At 41.9% G+C, this 13,904-nt stretch overlaps 1 protein-coding gene across 1 annotated transcript in view; it reads left to right on the top strand.

The window, feature by feature from the left end:
• The window catches only part of Prcp (prolylcarboxypeptidase (angiotensinase C)), a 59,329-nt gene that overhangs the window by 32,172 nt on the left and 13,253 nt on the right, over positions 1-13,904 (top strand). Inside the window, exons 4-6 of the mRNA NM_028243.3 lie at positions 2,711-2,892; positions 10,245-10,402; positions 11,578-11,747. Coding sequence (NP_082519.1) covers positions 2,711-2,892; positions 10,245-10,402; positions 11,578-11,747 — 510 coding nt within the window. The remainder of the gene's footprint in view (positions 1-2,710; positions 2,893-10,244; positions 10,403-11,577; positions 11,748-13,904) is intronic.

A 13,904-nucleotide genomic window follows, 5' to 3' on the forward strand; every position in this document is an offset into this window, starting at 1 on the left:
CTTGGATCATCTGAAGGCTTGAATCCACTCTTAGCAAGTCATCAGAGGAATTATAAACTGCTGTGGATATTATCAAGAGGCTGAAGGTCCTCATCTCCTACACTGTCCAAAGCATCTGTGCGAGGAGTCGGATGGTGTAGTAGCTAACTTCTCTCAACACTGCCAACCAAGGCGGAAGCTGAAGTGACTCTAATGACCTGACCTAGGCGGTCATATCATCACTTATGCCACTGTGTGGTTTTTAGAACTAAGTCACTAAGGGTAGCTCAGGCACAAAGGAGTGGACTAGGTTATATCTGAAAGAGAAGGACTGGGAAATTTTTATAGACACGTGTAAAGAGTACCAAAGAGTACCTGTCAGCCTTCTGTGTTCAGCAGAGCGAAATGGACCCACACAAGAGCTAAATCATCATGGAAATGGCTGAGTGTGTTTCCTTCCACTTGGGGATCTTTTTCTTCGATGATTGTATTGTTTCCCCTCCAATATATTCCAATTATAGCCGTCTGTGACTGGCAGCTGAGTTTGTTTTGACTGTTGAGTTTGTTGCTGTAGCAAATATACAATCTTTTAGTAAAGTGTGTGGGTGGGTGAGTTTCTTTTGACTGGGGATCCTTTTTTTTTCATTGTCTGTGGGATTTAGTTCATCTTTGACTAAATCTTGGACTGCTTAAATGTGTCAAGACTTGAAATTCTTCTCCGCTGCATATTAAGCTTACTTTCATAATCCATAATGTTTATTGTTGAATGTTATTTGGGGCTTGTTTCTATTACGTCTTCAACCTCAACAAGGCCTTCAGCAAATTGCATCTCCCGAGAATGACAGGCAAGATATATCGCAGGCTTGGGCAGAGAACATTGCTATCCTGTTGGAGGAACAAGCTTGCAAGCTGTGTCACAGTGTTTGAAATGGTGACATTTCCAGGATAGGCCAAGATGCATTGCCAGGGTGGTGGAAAGTTCGGTTTTTAAACTCCTTCAAGGAAACCAAGGGATGGGTTCCCTTCCCCGTGCCCAACTGTCCTGTTATAGGAGAAACTCTGGGGTAAAGGGGATGGAGGAGGGGAGGGGCTTACGTCTGTCAGTGACCCTATATTCTTCCCCCTCTGGCTCCCTGTGGCTTCCTTAGCTCTGGAGCTTGGATAAGGGGGATATGCCCACCCCTTTTTTCTTTTTGTAGTTGTGTTTGTGTTTAAAGTACTGAAGAAAAACAGGCTCTGTCCTGATAGAACTGGAGCTGTTTTCAGAGTCAGAGTCTTGGCAGCAAAGTTTTTTCTTTTTTATTCACTTTATATCCTGATCGCTGCTTCCCCACCTCCCCTCCACCGGTCCCTCTGCCCACTCCTTCTCTTCTAAGAGGGTGGGGCTCCCCCATCCCCTATATCCCTCCACCCTGGCACTTCAAGTCTCTAAAGGACTAAGTGCAACCTCTCCCACCAAGGCCAGACAAGGCAGCCCAGATAGAAGAAAGTATTCCACAGACAAGGCAACAGCTTTAGGGATCGCCCCAGCTTCCGTTGTATGAGACCCACGTGAAGACCAAGCTGCACATCTGCTACCTATGTGCAGGGAGGTCTAGGTCCAGCCCGTGTATGTTCTTTGCTTGGTGGTTCGGCCTCTGAAAGCCTCCAAGAGTCCAGCCTCAAGGTTCCTATCCCCTTCAGGGCCCTCAGTCATTTCCCCTCTTCCATAAGAGTCTCCAAGCTCCATTCATTGTTTGGTTGTGGATCTCTGTATCTGTCTGAGTCAGCTGCTGGGTGGTACCATGCTAGGCTCCTGTCGGCAAGCATATCAGAGTTTCATTAATAGTGTCAGGGATTGGTGCTAGCCCGTGAGATTGGTTTCTAGTTGGACTGGTTATTGGTTGGTCATTTCTTCAGTCTCTGTTCTACCCTCCCCCTCATCCCTGCATTTCTTGTAGACAGGATAAATTTTGGGTCGAAAGTTTTGTGGATGGATTGGTGTCCCTATACTGGGGTTCCTGCTTGGCTACAGGAGGTGGCCTCTTGGAGTTGCATATCCCCATGTAGTAAGTCACAGCTAAGGTCACCCCTATTGATTCTTGAGAGCCTCCTTATCCCAGGTCTATGGCCCGTCCTTCAGATGTGCCCCCCCCCCCCCGCCACCCAGCTTGCCAGCATACCATAGTGACAAATCTTGCTGCAGTTTCTTTTTATTCAGAAACAAAAATATCTCTCAAACCTCATAAGACCACTGACCTCTACCCATAAGACATGAGCTAAGGACTTAAGAAGCCCTGCCTTTACAGACTCTGTGTGTCTCCATAACTATGCACCATGCCTATAGTTGTTTAAATTTCTCAACAAAAAGCAGAGCTCTGGCAGAAGAATCCGCCTGGCTAAATGTTCAAGTAGGGCACAACAAGATCTCTCTTTGTTCTTTAAGGGAAGTATCTTGAATGTTTAAATATGGCTGGGTCTTGCTTCCTGTATTACATTTGAAAATGAGCTCTAAAAGCAATGACGTTACATTTGGCTGGAAAACATCTCATGTTCTTTCACAGACTTAAAATTGCTTTTCATAGATGGCTTCGATGTGGATGATGTGGGATTTTAGCTCAGTTGTCTGGAAATTTATTTCAAGTAATGAAAACTCTGTTCTGAACCTCTGCCGTGCCTCATCTGCTCTTATGTGTACATTTATACCTGTTTTCTTTTGTCTTTATTCTTAAATAAATATGCACATATATAGGATTCCCAACACTTGAATTTCCTGACATCAGAACAGGCTCTGGCTGATTTTGCAGAGTTAATCAGACACTTGGAAAAAACAATCCCAGGAGCTCAAGGTCAACCTGTCATCGCCATCGGGGGCTCTTATGGTGGCATGCTTGCAGCCTGGTTCAGGATGAAGTATCCTCACATTGTAGTTGGGTAAGTATGTTGATTCTTGACACAGTCCTTAACAATAAAGAGAAAACTAACTAGAGATTTGTTTTGGGTTACACATGCTCCGTGCTGTGTTATATGGACACCTTCCTCTCAGTAACAGCAGTATTATGAGCCAGGTAAAGTGGCACACACCTTTAACCTCAGTACTTGGAAGGCAGAGACAGACAGGTGGATCTTTGTGTGTTCAGTGCCAGCCTGGTCTCCATAGTGAGTTTCAAGACAGACAGGGATATGTAGAAAGACCATGTCTCAAACAACAACAACAACAAAAACAGTATCAACAACAAGAAACCCCAACAATGTTATGTTTCTAATCATCTTTTTTTTATTTTTTTTTATTTTTTTTTCTTTCCATTTTTTATTAGGTATTTAGCTCATTTACATTTCCAATGCTATACCAAAAGTCCCCCATACCCACCCACCCCCACTCCCCTACCCGCCCACTCCCCCTTTTTGGCCCTGGCGTTCCCCTGTTCTGGGGCATATAAAGTTTGTGTGTCCAATGGGCCTCTCTTTCCAGTGATGGCCGACTAGGCCATCTTTTGATACATATGCAGCTAGAGTCAAGAGCTCCGGGGTACTGGTTAGTTCATAATGTTGATCCACCCATAGGGTTGCAGATCCCTTCACCTCCTTGGGTACTTTCTCTAGCTCCTCCATTGGGAGCCCTGTGATCCATCCATTAGCTGACTGTGGGCATCCACTTCTGTGTTTGCTAGGCCCCGGCATAGTCTCACAAGAGACAGCTACATCTGGGTCCTTTCGATAAAATCTTGCTAGTGTATGCAATGGTGTCAGCGTTTGGATGCTGATTATGGGGTGGATCCCTGGATAAGGCAGTCTCTACATGGTCCATCCTTTCATCTCAGCTCCAAACTTTGTCTCTGTAACTCCTTCCAAGGGTGTTTTGTTCCCACTTCTAAGGAGGGGCATAGTGTCCACACTTCAGTCTTCATTTTTCTTGAGTTTCATGTGTTTAGGAAATTGTATCTTATATCTTGGGTATCCTAGGTTTTGGGCTAATATCCACTTATCCGTGAGTACATATTGTGTGAGTTCCTTTGTGAATGTGTTACCTCACTCAGGATGATGCCCTCCAGGTCCATCCATTTGGCTAGGAATTTCATAAATTCATTCTTTTTAATAGCTGAGTAGTACTCCATTGTGTAGATGTACCACATTTTCTGTATCCATTCCTCTGTTGAGGGGCATCTGGGTTCTTTCCAGCTTCTGGCTATTATAAATAAGGCTGCTATGAACATAGTGGAGCATGTGTCCTTCTTACCAGTTGGGGCATCTTCTGGATATATGCCCAGGAGAGGTATTGCTGGATCCTCCGGTAGTACTATGTCCAATTTTCTGAGGAACCGCCAGACGGATTTCCAGAGTGGTTGTACAAGCCTGCAATCCCACCAACAATGGAGGAGTGTTCCTCTTTCTCCACATCCTCGCCAGCATCTGCTGGCACCTGAATTTTTGATCTTAGCCATTCTGACTGGTGTGAGTTGGAATCTCAGGGTTGTTTTGATTTGCATTTCCCTGATGATTAAGGATGTTGAACATTTTTTCAGGTGCTTCTCTGCCATTCGGTATTCCTCAGGTGAGAATTCTTTGTTCAGTTCTGAGCCCCATTTTTTAATGGGGTTATTTGATTTTCTGAAGTCCACCTTCTTGAGTTCTTTATATATGTTGGATATTAGTCCCCTATCTGATTTAGGATAGGTAAAGATCCTTTCCCAATCTGTTGGTGGTCTCTTTGTCTTATTGACGGTGTCTTTTGCCTTGCAGAAACTTTGGAGTTTCATTAGGTCCCATTTGTCAATTCTCGATCTTACAGCACAAGCCATTGCTGTTCTGTTCAGGAATTTTTCCCCTGTGCCCATATCTTCAAGGCTTTTCCCCACTTTCTCCTCTATAAGTTTCAGTGTCTCTGGTTTTATGTGAAGTTCTTTGATCCATTTAGATTTGACCTTAGTACAAGGAGATAAGTATGGATCGATTCGCATTCTTCTACATGATAACAACCAGTTGTGCCAGCACCATTTGTTGAAAATGCTGTCTTTCTTCCACTGGATGGTTTTAGCTCCCTTGTCGAAGATCAAGTGACCATAGGTGTGTGGGTTCATTTCTGGGTCTTCAATTCTATTCCATTGGTCTACTTGTCTGTCTCTATACCAGTACCATGCAGTTTTTACCACAATTGCTCTGTAGTAAAGCTTTAGGTCAGGCATGGTGATTCCACCAGAGGTTCTTTTATCCTTGAGAAGAGTTTTTGCTATCCTAGGTTTTTTGTTATTCCAGATGAATTTGCAAATTGCTCCTTCTAATTCGTTGAAGAATTGAGTTGGAATTTTGATGGGGATTGCATTGAATCTGTAGATTGCTTTTGGCAAGATAGCCATTTTTACAATATTGATCCTGCCAATCCATGAGCATGGGAGATCTTTCCATCTTCTGAGATCTTCTTTAGTTTCTTTCTTCAGAGACTTGAAGTTTTTATCATACAGATCTTTCACTTCCTTAGTTAGAGTCACGCCGAGATATTTTATATTATTTGTGACTATTGAGAAGGGTGTTGTTTCCCTAATTTCTTTCTCAGCCTGTTTATTCTTTGTGTAGAGAAAGGCCATTGACTTGTTTGAGTTAATTTTATATCCAGCTACTTCACCGAAGCTGTTTATCAGGTTTAGGAGTTCTCTGGTAGAATTTTTAGGGTCACTTATATATACTATCACATCATCTGCAAAAAGTGATATTTTGACTTCCTCCTTTCCAATTTGTATCCCCTTGATCTCCTTTTGTTGTCTAATTGCTCTGGCTAATACTTCAAGTACTATGTTGAAAAGGTAGGGAGAAAGTGGGCAGCCTTGTCTAGTCCCTGATTTTAGTGGGATTGCTTCCAGCTTCTCTCCATTTACTTTGATGTTGGCTACTGGTTTGCTGTAGATTGCTTTTATCATGTTTAGGTATGGGCCTTGAATTCCTGATCTTTCCAGAACTTTTATCATGAATGGGTGTTGGATCTTGTCAAATGCTTTTTCTGCATCCAACGAGATGATCATGTGGTTTTTGTCTTTGAGTTTGTTTATATAGTGGATTACATTGATGGATTTTCGTATATTAAACCATTTCTGCATTCCTGGAATAAAACCTACTTGGTCAGGATGGATGATTGCTTTAATGTGTTCTTGGATTCGGTTAGCGAGAATTTTATTGAGGATTTTTGCATCGATATTCATAAGAGAAATTGGTCTGAAGTTCTCTATCTTTGTTGGATCTTTCTGTGGTTTAGGTATCAGAGTAATAGTGGCTTCATAAAATGAGTTGGGTAGAGTACTTTCTACTTCTATCTTGTGAAAAAGTTTGTGCAGAACTGGAATTAGATCTTCTTTGAAGGTCTGATAGAACTCTGCACTAAACCCGTCTGGTCCTGGGCTTTTTTTGGCTGGGAGACTATTTATAACTGCTTCTATTTCTTTAGGGGATATGGGACTGTTTAGAAGGTCAACTTGATCCTGATTCAACTTTGGTACCTGGTATCTGTCCAGAAATTTGTCCATTTCGTCCAGGTTTTCCAGTTTTGTTGAGTATAGCCTTTTGTAGAAGGATCTGATGGTGTTTTGGATTTCTTCAGGATCTGTTGTTATGTCTCCCTTTTCAGTTCTGATTTTGTTAATTAGGATTTTGTCTCTGTGCCCTCTAGTGAGTCTAGCTAAGGGTTTATCTATCTTGTTGATTTTCTCAAAGAACCAACTCCTCGTTTGGTTAATTCTTTGAATAGTTCTTCTTGTTTCCACTTGGTTGATTTCACCCCTGAGTTTGATTATTTCCTGCCGTCTACTCCTCTTGGGTGAATTTGCTTCCTTTTTTTCTAGAGCTTTTAGATGTGTTGTCAAGCTGCTAGTATGTGCTCTCTCCCGTTTCTTCATGGAGGCACTCAGAGCTATGAGTTTCCCTCTTAGAAATGCTTTCATTGTGTCCCAAAGGTTTGGGTACGTTGTGGCTTCATTTTCATTAAACTCTAAAAAGTCTTTAATTTCTTTCTTTATTCCTTCCTTGACCAAGGTATCATTGAGAAGAGTGTTGTTCAGTTTCCACGTGAGTGTTGGCTTTCTGTTATTTTTTTTGTTATTGAAGATCAGCCTTAGTGCATGGTGATCTGATAGGATACATGGGACAATTTCAATATTTTTGAATCTGTTGAGGCCTGTTTTGTGACCTATTATGTGGTCAATTTTGGAGAAGGTACCATGAGGTGCTGAGAAGAAGGTATATCCTTTTGTTTTAGGATAAAATGTTCTGTAGATATCTGTCAGATCCATTTGTTTCATCACTTCTGTTAGTTTCAGTGTGTCCCTGTTTAGTTTCTGTTTCCATGATCTGTCCATTGGTGAAAGTGGTGTGTTGAAGTCTCCCACTATTATTGTGTGAGGTGCAATGTGTGCTTTGAGCTTACTAAAGTTTCTTTAATGAATGTGGCTGCCCTTGTATTTGGAGCATAGATATTCAGAATTGAGAGTTCCTCTTGGAGGATTTTACCTTTTATGAGAACAAAGTGCCCCTCCTTGTCTTTTTTGATGACTTTGGGTTGGAAGTCAATCTTATCAGATATTAGGATGGCTACTCCAGCTTGTTTCTTCATACCATTTGCTTGGAAAATTGTTTTCCAGCCTTTTATTCTGAGGTAGTGTCTATCTTTTTCTCTGAGATGTGTCTCCTGTAAACAGCAAAATGTTGGGTCTTGTTTGTGTAGCCAGTTTGTTAGTCTATGTCTTTTTATTGGGGAGTTGAGACCATTTATGTTAAGAGATATTAAGGAAAAGTAATTGTTGCTTCCTGTTATTTTTGTTGTTAAAGTTGGCATTCTGTTCTTGTGGCTGTCTTCTTTTAGGTTTGTTGAGGGATTACCTTCTTGTTTTTTCTAGGGCATTGTTCCCGTTCTTGTATTGGTTTTTTTCTGTTATTAACCTTTGAAGGGCTGGATTCGTGGAGAGATAATGTGTGAATTTGGTTTTGTCGTGGAATACTTTGGTTTCTCCATCTATGGTAATTGAGAGTTTGGCTGGGTATAGTAGCCTGGGCTGGAATTTGTGTTCTCTTTGTGTCTGTATAACATCTGTCCAGGCTCTTCTGGCTTTCATAGTCTCTGGTGAAAAATCTGGTGTAATTCTGATAGGCTTGCCTTTGTATGTTACTTGACCTTTTTCCCTTACCGCTTTTAGTATTCTATCTTTATTTAGTGCATTTGTTGTTCTGATTATTATGTGTCGGGAGGAATTTCTTTTCTGGTTCAGTCTATTTGGAGTTCTGTTGGCTTCTTGTATGTTCATAGGTATCTCTTTCTTTATATTTGGGAAGTTTTCTTCAATAATTTTGTTGAAGATGTTTGCTGGTCCTTTGAGTTGAAAATCTTCATTCTCATCCACTCCTATTATCCGCAGGTTTGGTCTTCTCATTGTGTCCTGGATTTCCTGGATATTTTGAGTTAGGATCTTTTTGCATTTTCCATTTTCTTTGATTGTTGTGCCGATGTTCTCTATGGAATCTTCTGCACCTGAGATTCTCTCTTCCATCTCTTGTATTCTGTTGCTGATGCTCAAATCTATGGTTCCAGATTTCTTTCCTAGGGTTTCTATCTCCAGTGTTGCCTCACTTTGAGTTTTCTTTATTGTTTCTACTTCCCTTTTTAGGTCTAGTATGGTTTTGTTCATTTCCATCACCTGTTTTTATGTTTTTTCCTCTTTTTCTGTAAGGACTTCTACCTGTTTGTGTTTTCCTGTTTTTCTTTAAGGACTTGTAACTCTTTAGCAGTGTTCTCCTGTATTTCTTTAAGTGATTTATTAAAGTCCTTCTTGATGTCCTCTACCATCATCATGAGATATGCTTTTAAATCTAGGTCTAGGTTTTCGGGTGTGTTGGGGTGCCCTGGACTGGGCGAAGTGGGAGTGCTGGGTTCTGATGATGGTGAGTGGTCTTGGTTCCTGTTAGTAGGATTCCTACGTTTACCTTTCGCCATCTGGTAATCTCTGGAGTTAGTAGTTATAGTTGACTCTGTTTAGAGATTGTTCTTCTGGTGATTCTGTTACCGTCTCTCAGCAGACCTGGGAGACAGATTCACTCCTCTGAGTTTCAGTGCTCAGAGCACTCTCTGCTGGCAAGCTCTCTTACAGGGAAGGTGCGCGGATATCTTGTTTTTGGGCCTCCTCCTGGTCGAAGAAGAAGGCCCAAAACAGGGCCTCTCTCAGAAGCTGTGTTGCTTTGGTAGTTCCCAGAAGCTGTCAGCTTCTGTGGTGCAGACTCTCACCTGTGCAGACTAAAATCCTAAGTTCCAGGGAGTCCTGGAACCAAGATGGTGACCACTGCTCCTGAGGCTGAGGCCGCCTCCCGAGCCAGGCGGACACCTGTCCTCTGGTCCGGACGGTGGCCGGCTGTCTGCGGCCCGCTAAGTGTACTGCCTCAGCGGCTCTGTGCTTCCGCCCGTCCCAGAAGCTGTCCGGTTCTCTGGTGCACCCTCTAACCTGTTCAGACTAATTTCCTAGGTCCCACGGAGTCCTGAAACCCAGATGGCGACCACTGCTGCTGAGGCTGAGGCCACCTCCCAAGCCAGGCGGATACCTGTCCTCTGGTCCGGACGGTGGCCGGCTGTCTGCGGCCCGCCAAGGGTGCTGCCTCAGCGGCTCTGTGCTTCTGCCCGTCCCAGAAGCTGTCCGGTTCTCTGGCGCACCCTCTAACCTGTTCAGACTAATTTCCTAAGTTCTGCTGAGTCCCCTCTAATCATCTTTGTTTCATTTCAATTTCAATACTAAAAGTGAATTCGGTGGCTGAGAGATGTTTCAGTTTTAAGAGCGCTCACTGCTATTTCGGAGGACATGAGTTGGGTGCCTAGCACCTGTGTCAGGTGGCTCACAACTACCTACAATTCCAGATCCATGGAATCTGACCCCTTCTCTAGCCTCCATAGGAATTTGGACAGACAGACAGGCAAACAGGCACGCGCGCACGCGCGCGCACACACACACACACCCCATACATGTGGACACCCACATTTAAAAAAGCAAAACAGGGGCAGAAGAGATGGCTCAGAGGTTAAGAGCACTATCTGCTCTTCCAGAGGTCATGAGTTCAAGTCCCAGCAACCACTTGGTGGCTCACAACCATCTGTAATGAGGACTAGTGCCCTTTCCTGGCTTGCAAGCATAAATGCAGGCAGAACACTGTGTACTTAATATATATATGTATATATATAGCCCTCTAAAAAAGCAAAACAGACAAAAAGCATGACTAGACGAATCACATTTCTCTTTTTTCCTCCTCCCATTTCTCTGATCATTTAGAGCTCTTGCAGCTTCTGCCCCTATCTGGCAGCTTGATGGTATGGTTCCCTGTGGTGAGTTTATGAAGATTGTAACTAACGATTTCAGGAAAAGTGGTCCTTATTGTTCAGAAAGTATCCGCAAATCCTGGAATGTCATTGACAAACTCTCAGGTTCAGGTAAACTTTCATTAAGAGACAGAATTTGCCATGTGTTGATTTTTGTTTGTTTGTTTGATTTTTAACCTTTAACTCATTAAAAATAAATGCTGACACTTTTTGTAACTTTTGTAAATAATTATGTATATTTGTTGTTTGTATGTGTGTATATGTATGATGTATTGTATGAGTTTGTATTGGTTTTTATGTCTTATGTATGTGCCTGTTAGTATGGTATGTGATCGTTGTTGTGTATATGTAGTGGGCATGTGTGTCTGTAGGTCAGAGGTTGACATTTTAGGGTTCCTTTCTTCTACCATCCCCCCTTTTTTTCTTTTTGAACATAGTCTCTCAGTGAACCTTCAGCTCATTAATAGGATAGGCTAGTTTGCCAGTGACCTTCAGGGATCTGTTTATCTTTCCCCTTCCTGACCTAAACTGGAGTTATAGGTACACACTGCCACTTCTGGGTTTTTATATGGGTTAATGGGAATTCAAACTCAAGTCCTTATGTTTGCATAGCAGGTACTTTACCTACTGAGTGATATTTGTAACCTGACACTGCCACATATTAAACACACACAAACACACACACACACACACACACACACACACACACACACACGATAGATACATAGATACATATATGTATAGGGAATCATACCAATCAAAATGTATGAATGAATAAATTTTTACAAAGTAAATGCTTAGTATTGGTAATATACAGATCAAGAAAAGACAAAACCACCACCAACAAAGAAAGACAAAAAGACAAAAAATCTCATCAACCCGTTGCTGCTGACTACAGTACCTCACACCCACACAGCGACTTAGTACCTCACACCCATACAGCGACTCCCTGCTGAACCACAGGCTGACTTTCTGATTCTGGAATCTTAGTAATGACAGTTGCATACTGTGTGCGATTTCGGTTTTGGTCTGCTGTATTTTGTGCAGTATTCTAATTAAGTGTATCCCTTTGTTTTATTTAGTTGTAGTTTATGCATGTTTTTTAGTATTCTCGTTTATTTCAATAGTATCTTAAACTAGGAAATAATATTAATTTTGCTAAGTTCTATGGGTTTATCTAGTTGCCCTAAAATATTTTATTGAATGTTGGATGTTTTCCATAATACCAAATGATGAATAAATGGTTGGTTGACCTATAGATTAGTAGTGTGTCCTTTTATCTGCAGGCAGTGGTCTCCAGTCGCTCACGAACATTCTTCACCTATGTAGTCCCTTGACTTCTGAGAAAATCCCAACTTTAAAAGGATGGATAGCTGAGACCTGGGTGAACCTGGCCATGGTGAACTACCCTTACGCATGCAACTTTTTGCAGCCTTTGCCTGCTTGGCCCATCAAGGTAACAGAAATGTCATTGTTATTGTCGTCGCCATCGTCCTCCTCCTCTTCCTCCTCTTTTCCTTCTCCTTCTCTTTCTCCTTCGTCTTCTTTATAACATATTTTTCTCTTTTATCAAAAAAGGGAAAAATCCTTCTCTGATTTTCAACATCATAAAATAAAATCCCAGTTACATAGGGACTGAGTGAAATTAATGTTTATGGGATAGAATCCTGGGTCTACAGCTTTCTGATCATGTTAGCTATGTCTTTTCACCTCAGTTTTCTCATTTGAGAAATGAAGACAAATCTCATCAACTACAGCACTGTGAGAATAAGGAATAAGACCCATAGTTGGTGCTGATAGAATCACTACTATATGCCAAATTCTGGGCATACTTTGCATATGTACTAAATGCCATTTTGTGATATTTGTATCATGCCTAGGTCCATTTAATGCATTAACTAAGCTTAATAAATGGCAGCTTTTGTCATAGTACTGCGGTGCAGTGAGCTGTTAAAGGCAGCCTTAAAAGCTACACTCATCATGGGTGATCTCCATGACAAACAGCAGCATGCAAGACTATCTTTTCATGTGCTGTGGTAAGTGAGTGGCCTGCATCTACTGCTTAGACTCCATGCTCCTAAACAAGGGGACTTGGTCCCCAAAGCTCCCTGTCTTCTTCTGTACACAAAAGTAAATGCATAGACTTCCACTGAGAACCGTGCAAAATGTTAGATTTGAAGACACTTGAGAATCATACATTATGATAAATTTATGTTCTTTTTTTCTAGAGTGAAAACATATCACACTCATTTTCATTCTTTCATAATGCTAAAAGTTTTTGTTTTGTTTTGTTTTTGTTTTGTTTTTCACAGTGTTGCCTGTCTGTCATAGAAATAACTCTGTATTTCAAGGCTGGCCTCGAACTCACAGAGATCCACCTGCCTCTGCCTCCCGAGTGTTGGGACTACAGGCATGCGCCACCACTTCCCAGCTATGCTAATGTTCTTTTCATGGTAAAAGGGTTTATTACATATGTTCACCTTTAAACATTTCTTTGTTAAGAATGTCTCTCATAGTTTTAATAACCAAGTCTGGCAGAGTTGATGGTTAAGTTTTGAGGATATAATTGAAGGGATTTCTAGAGTGAGTATTGGAAATGAAACTAGAATTATGTGAAAGTAGGGTTTCAAAAGTACCAGTGCAGCCTCCCGTGGGACTGCCCTGCCTGCCGGATGACTGCCCTGCCTTGTGACTGCCCTCTCCCTCTCCATACCCTCTCACAAGTGGAGCTAAATCTCTTCTTGTCTTGAGACAGGATCTGGCCTTGAAGTCCTCCTGTTGTCTAGGCAGGCCTTCCAGCTAGCTGGGATTGCAAGGCCTGTCACTAGGTCTGCTTTACAAGTGCTTTTCATTTAGCAGTCCCTTTGTTAAGACGTTGTAGTTAATAATTAAATCTTTGAAGCATCCATTTTCTTTCTTTTTCTTTTTATTAATTCATTTTTTTACACTCCGTATTTTATTCCCTGCCCCATCCACCCTCTGACTGTTCCACATCTCATATCACCTCCCTACACGCCTGACTCCACGTGGATGCCCCACCCCCCACCCTGAAGCATCTATTTCCTATTGAAGTGACTTACTTTATGTTCAGTGTGTTCCACAAAGAAACAGCTACATTAAATTGTCATTTTTTTGTATGTCAGCTCAATTATCACCTTTTAATTTGCCTTTTGAGTTTAGCACATTTGCTTACATTGCCTACTATTAACAGAAGCTACGTGTGCATGGAGAAATAATTACAGGGTTGATATGTAAAACACAGGAAGAAGAGAGAGGGAAAATAGAAAACCCAACCCTCTGCCATTTGACTGTGCAGGATGCATGCAAGCCACCGAGCCTTTTCTCAGCTTTTAGACAACATTGTTGTTGGTTTTTCACAAGTGGTATGTGGGTACTTAAGTACCCATGTGGGTACTGAGAACTGCTGAGGCCTTGATCCAGCCCCTGAGGGTCATGTTAAGTATAATAAGTGAGATTCAGACAAATGCTGCATGTTCTCTTTCCCATATGGAACACAGATGTAAATCTCTCTGTCTCTCTCTGTATCTCTCTCTGTGTCTCTCTCTGTCTCTGTCTCTGTCTCTGTCTCTGTCTCTCTCTCTCTCTCTCTCTC

This window comes from Mus musculus, chromosome 7, assembly GCF_000001635.26.
Source record: "Mus musculus strain C57BL/6J chromosome 7, GRCm38.p6 C57BL/6J".
In the NCBI taxonomy this organism is placed as follows: Eukaryota; Metazoa; Chordata; class Mammalia; order Rodentia; family Muridae; genus Mus; species Mus musculus.